The sequence below is a fragment of the Homarus americanus genome, unplaced genomic scaffold (assembly GCF_018991925.1).
Source record: "Homarus americanus isolate GMGI-L3 unplaced genomic scaffold, GMGI_Hamer_2.0 scaffold10367, whole genome shotgun sequence".
NCBI lineage: Eukaryota > Metazoa > Arthropoda > Malacostraca > Decapoda > Nephropidae > Homarus > Homarus americanus.
Window position 1 is genome coordinate 14,523 of NW_024752287.1, and position 6,775 is coordinate 21,297.

The window sequence follows — 6,775 nt, forward strand, 5'->3', positions numbered from 1 at the left end:
CAAGAGATGTTGGGTGAAAAAACTAAATTTTAACATTTAGTATTAAATAATACCTCAAATTAAAGTTAGGATAATATAATTGACATTGCTGGATTCCTTGTAAGCCAAGGAATATTTGGAATATAAATGTCATATATTTTGCACAAAAGATAACATATTTACTCAGAGTAAACATTACATCTAAAATTTGTATGTCTAATGCAAAATCTATGATGTTTATATTCAAAATGATCATCAAATTATAAGAATTCCAGCAATGTAAATTATATTCTGACCGGGTAATTTGTATGAATTTTATGAGCTAAAACAAATATCTTCAGTTAATAAAAAAAAAAATATTCTTCACATGGTAACAGATGGTCGGGCGGTCCCTCCCTCCCCCCCACCTCCCACCAACCCTCCCTACCAGATGTGTGGGAAAACCAGAATATTTACCTTTTTAGTAATAAATAATACCTCAAACTAAAGTTAGGATAATATAATTGACATTGCTGGATTCCTTGTAAGACCAGAAATATTTTGAATACAAATGTCATATATTTTGCACAAAAAATAACATATTTACTCAGAGTAAACATTATCTCTAAAATTTGTATGTCTAATGCAAAATCTATGATGTTTATATTCAAAATGATCATCATATTGTAAGAATTCCAGCAATGTAAATTATATTCTGGCCGGGTAATTTGTATGAATTTTATGAGCTAAAACTGGCAGGCAGGGTGGCGGGTGGGGCGAATCTAAAAATAGCTCTTGAGCCGGACACTCTGCGCCGCGTATACGTGGAAAAAACCCATGTTAAGTGAAAGTTCAGCTTTGGCGAGGCACCGCGTATACGTGAAATCGCGCTAAGCGAAACCGTGTTAAGCGGGGTATTACTGTATATGTAAATTGTAAAATTTTAAATAAAAGAGAAAAACAAATTACATAGCATTTTACACCCACACTCTGTTTACATCACACACAGTGTTTACAGTTCACGTTCGACATCACATGTTCAATTGATTTATGTGTTTTGTTTGTGAAGAATTGCAGAAATAATATATGTAATATTTATGTGTGTGTGATGTAAACAAAGCGCCTCTCTCTCTCTCTCTCTCTCTCTCTCTCTCTCTCTCTCTCTCTCTCTCTCTCTCTCTCTCTCTCTCTCTCTGTATGGATGGAATTCGTGGTTTAGAGTGAGTGATACGAATGTCCTAACATTACTAGGCTGAAGGCGCCGGAATACTACTTAAACACATCAAAACTATGTTAACTGATCACTGAATAATAAATTCAGTCACTCATAATTTCAAATTCCCTTTTCATCCTGTGATATATACAGAAATACTTGAGTCCCTGAGAGAGTACACAAAAAGAAAACGGAGGACTAAGACATCCTGAAGTGGGTAGAGAACGGACATCTCTACTGGGGGACTCAAACGTTTCTCATGTTTTGTGGGCGCTGTAGCTTAATATGAATAATTTGTAAATTACAATTTACATACAGTGGTACCCCACTTAACGCGGTCAATTGAACCCAGAGGGTCCCGCGTTAAGTGAAAACCGCGTTAAGTGAATAACAGAACATATGGGATTAATTCCAATAGAACCCAGCCCGACCCCCAAACTCCACTTTTTGACGACAAATAACTATGTTGTAGTAAAAATAACATCTTAATTTTATGATGGTACATGCACACAATTAATACTTAAGAGAAATACAGTCGCCAAGTTAATGTCCATTCAAATAATGGACTCAACTCCCTCCCCCTCTCACACTACAGTACACAGCCAGCTAACAGATGGTCGGTCGGTCCCTCCCTCCCCCCCACCCCCCACCAACCGTCCCAAGGAGATGTGTGGGATAACCTCAAACTAAAGTTAGGAAAATATAATTGACATTGCTGGATTCCTTGTAAGACCAGGAATATTTTGAATATAAATGTCATATATTTTTCACAAAAGATAACATACTTACACAGATTAAACATTTTATCTAAAAATTGTATGTTTAATGCAAAAAATATGTTGTTTATATTCAAAATGATCACCAAATTATAAGAATTCCAGCAATGTAAATTATATTCTGGCCGGATAATTTGTATGAATTTTATGAGCTAAAACAAATATCTACAGTTAATAAAAAAAAAATATATTCTTCAACACTATCTGTCAATCAAAGTACCCCACCTTGCCTTCCCCCCCTCTTCCAACCGCGTGGTCAGTCCCAACCCTCCCCCCACCCCCCACCAATCCTCCATTCAAGAGTTTTTAACATTTAGTATTAAATAATACCTCAGATTAAAGTTAGGATAATATAATTGACATTGCTGGATTCCTTGTAAGACCAGGAATATTTTGAATATAAATGTCATATATTTTGGACAAAAGATAACATACTTACTCAGATTAAACATTTTATCTAAAATTGTATGTTTAATGCAAAAAATATGTTGTTTATATTCAAAATGATCACCAAATTATAAGAATTCCAGCAATGTAAATTATATTCTGACCGGGTAATTTGTATGAATTTTATGAGCTAAAACAAATATCTTCAGTTAAAAAAAAATAATTCTTCACCGGGTAACAGATGGTCGGTCGGTTGGTCCCTCCCTCCCCCCCACCAACTGTCCCAAGGAGATGTGTGGGATAACCACTAAATTTTAATAAATAATACCTCAAACTGAAGTTAGGATAATATAATTGACATTGCTGGATTCCTTGTAAGACCAGGAATATTTTGAATATAAATGTCATATTTTTTGGACAAAAGATAACATACTTACTCAGATTAAACATTTTATCTAAAAATTGTATGTTTAATGCAAAAAATATGTTGTTTATATTCAAAATGATCACCAAATTATAAGAATTCCAGCAATGTAAACTATATTCTGGCTGGGTAATTTGTATGAATTTTATGAGCTAAAACAGGCAGTCAGGCAGGGTGGCCGGTGGGGGGTGGTGCGAATCTAAAAATAGCTCTCGAGCCGGACACTCACCGCGTTGCTGTGGAAAAATCCGCGTTAAGTGAAAGTTCAGCTTTGGCAAGGCACCGCGTATATGCGAAAACGCGTTAAGTGAAAGCGCGTTAAGCGGGGTAATACTGTACTGTACATTGTGGCTTGGTGCGGGGTTATGCAGTGTTTACAGTTCACGTTCGACATCACATGTTCAATTGATTTATGTGTTTTGTTTGTGAAGAATTGCAGAAATAATTTATGTAATATTTATGTATACAGTATACCTGTACAGTATATGTAAAATGTAAAATTTTAACTAAGAGAGAAAAACAAAATACGTAGCGTTTTAGACCTGCGCTCTCTTTACTCCACACGTTCACTTTGAAAGACGTGAGAAATTTTTAAGCGTCCTCAGTGCTTTCTGATTTACTGTTTCTCCAATTTTGTGACTATGGAAAAGAAGAATATCTCCGGGAAGCATTCCGGTGATCGCATTTCCGGTGGTGATCGTAAAAGAAAGGCTATAACACTTGAAGGCAAGCTTGATGTTGTCAAGCGTTTTGAAAATAAGGAAAGAACATGTGATATTGTGCGTGCAACGGGAATAAAGGAGTCTACTTTACGCACCATTAGAGACAATGCAGCAAAGATTAAAGCAAGCTGTATTGCTGGAAAAACCTTGAGTGCTGGCAAAAGTGTGAGATCACGGCCAAAGGAACTTGAGGAGATGGAATGGCTTCTAAGTGTTTGGATAGAAGATCAAACGAAAAAGCGATCTGGGACCAGCTTCCTCACCATTAAAGAGAAAGCCTTATCAATATATGAGGACCTAAAGAAAAAAGCTGAAAATCCTGCTGATGTGGTTGCCTTTAGTGCTAGTAGTGGATGGTTTTCAGGTTTTAAGAACCGCTATGCGTTTCATAATGTAAAGTTATGTGGTGAAGCAGCAAGTGCCGACGAAGCAAGTGCCCGGGCATTTCCTCCCACTGTAAAGAAATTGATTCAGGAAGAAGGCTACACCTTAGACCAAATTTTTAATTTGGATGAAACAGGTTTATACTGGAAGCGCATGCCAACAAGAACTTACATTTCCAAGAATGAAGCACATGCTCCAGGCTTTAAGGCTGCGAAGGACCGTGTGACAGTGTTGTTGGGTGCAAATGCTAGTGGAGACTTAAAGCTTAAGCATGTGTTGGTGTATCACTCTGTCAACCCAAGAGCTTTAAAGGGTTACATAAAGTCTACTCTAGGTATTCACTTTAGTTCAAGCAAAAAAGGTTGGATGATGGGACAAATTTTTTCTGACCTTCTTGTGGATGTTTTTGAAAATGCTTTTAAAAAATATTGCAAGAAGAAGAATATAGATTTTATGATTCTCCTCATTTTAGATAATGCGCCAAGTCACTCTCCCACCATTGCTGAGCTTTGACAATATCAAAGTGCTCTTTCTACCTCCAAATACAACATCTCTCCTTCAACCAATGGACCAAGGAGTAATAGCAGCCTTCAAAGCCTATTATTTGAGGCGTACATTTAAGAAACTTATTGAAGCTACTGAGGAAGAAAATGATAAGGCCAGTGTTCTTCAGTTTTGGAAAAATTTCAACATCAAGCATGCAATTGACATCATTGTGGAGGCCTGAGGTGAAGTAAGTAAGGACTGCTTGAGTGGAGTTTGGTGGAAGCTTCTCCCAGATTTAATTCATGATTTTACAGGCTTTGATGCATCAGAGGAGCTCCCAAAAATTAAAGAAAATTGTGTTTCTCTTGCAAAGCAAGTTGGCTTTGCTGAAGTGGAAAGCGCAGATGTTGAGGAACTGCTCGAGTCCCACTGTGAAGACCTCTCTACAGAAGATCTACAACAGCTTGTTGCTGCTGGGGAAATAGAAGATGCCGAAGATGAAGAAGTCCAGGATGCAAAACCACGAGAGCTTCCCACTTCTGTTTTGTCTTCTATCCTGAGGGAAGTTGATAAGCAGTTGCAGATCTTGGAAGACAATGACTACAATGCAAAAAGGAGCAGGATTGCAGTTCGTGGTGTTAAATCTTTTTTGGCACCTTATGAACAGCTTCTTTGTGAAAGAAGAAAGACAGCAAAGAAGCAAACATTAGACGTCTTTTTTAAGTCAACCCCCAAGAAGCAGACTGAAGACACTGAACCACAGCCATCCACTTCTGGAATTAGACGTTTTTTTCGTCCCTCCCATGCAACCAAAACCACACCTCATGATGATGATACTGATGATGACGATGACAACTGTCAAATCCTGTCTGCATGACTCCTCAACATCAACCTTCTCCCCCATCAAGTTATATTCATATTTTTTCAAGGTAAAGTGTAACATTTACTGTATGATTTCATTATTAGATATGAATGTAACATTTATTTAGACTGTGCTATCCTTTGTGTTAGGCTAACTACGAAATTTTTTTCGATTTCGAGTAATCTGCACCTAACCCTATTTTCTCCATAAGCCCTGTTTTACAAGAACACAACTATCACGTTATAGCAGAACTGACTGTATAGGAAAAAATTTGTCATTATAAAACTTTTCTCTGGAACACAGCCCTGACATATAATGAGGACCCCCTGCATAGAGTTTGATTTGACTCTTCTTTAATGAGAAAATGTTAACAGGATGAGTCAGTATGAAAATGGGTTGACATAGTGTACAATCAACTATGAAACAACCTAGCCAATGCATTTGCAAGCTTAGAACTAGCATCGCAAAGCCTAAACCCATGCCACAAAGTAAAGTCCCCTAAGAATACCAGGCATGGAACCAGTACTGGTATAATTTCCTGGGAAGTATCCCATCTACTTAGCCAAGAGTAGAGTGTGAACGAGGTACTTGGTATGTGTACCTGAAGAATACCGAGGAGTTCCATACTTGTAGGTGTGGAGTGTACCTGAGATGTGGTGCTATAATATACCATGTGATGCTATAATCTAACAGGTGGTGCAGTCTGATGTGTTGGGTGTTATGGTAAGAAGGAATGACCGAGGTAAGGAGGTCATTGGTTGTTATGAAGAATGAAGATGATAATAGTAGTTATTTGATGAAGGACGTATACTGATGTGAAGTGTGATGAACATAATACAGGTTGTACCTCTCTAGTCCGGCAACCTCGGGACCTGACCGGTGCCGGACCATGGAAATTTCCGGCCCATGGAAATTCACCCTTTTCCTGGATAGATAGTGACTTGGCTTGGAAGCACTAGCACCACTTTCTCTGCTTCATGGTCTCTTTGAAGACATATTGAAGGGTTAAATGTCGTACAGTAGCTTCCCAAATTTCGCGAGTTTTTAATTCGACGTTTTCTATTTGAACACACAAAAAAACAACACATTTAAAAATTTTGACGGCAGAAACTCGAATTTCGATGGGTTTGAATGGCCCACCAACGTTCAGACGACGTGCACAATCGTGTAAACAGCGTCATTTCTCTTTTGTACAAAAGATTCATTATTGTTTATTACTGAAAGTCTTTTTGATTGAATTAATGTTTGTGTGTGCAAAATGAGCAATACAATTCATTAATAATACGTAAAATATTAAAACACGAGGAAATGAGACAGCATTGTTTTCGTTGATTACAAAACCAGTGACTGACTGGTTCTACATATAAAACTGAAGAAAATAAAACCTTGGTTGTAGCTGTAGTAAAATTAATATGGTTGTTTTAAGGAATGTTATTTAATGTTAATAAGTGGAACAATAGAAGTAGCTAACGATAATGGTAAAGAAAAAAAGAGAGATCGCGTATGTAAGTGCGCACACGTGAAAACATATCGTCATTACTTTACATAAGAATATGAAAGCAA

At 37.3% G+C, this 6,775-nt stretch overlaps 1 protein-coding gene across 1 annotated transcript; it reads left to right on the top strand.

Annotated features, from left to right (window-relative positions):
- Nucleotides 1–3,844: 3,844 nt before the first annotated feature.
- LOC121855030 (tigger transposable element-derived protein 1-like) lies at nucleotides 3,845–4,978 on the top strand (the record flags this gene model as incomplete). Its single annotated transcript, XM_042349861.1, has 3 exons — nucleotides 3,845–4,143; nucleotides 4,337–4,522; nucleotides 4,724–4,978. Coding segments are annotated over 3 exons (740 nt in total), but the record flags the coding sequence as incomplete, so codon positions are not given.
- Nucleotides 4,979–6,775: the final 1,797 nt, after the last annotated feature.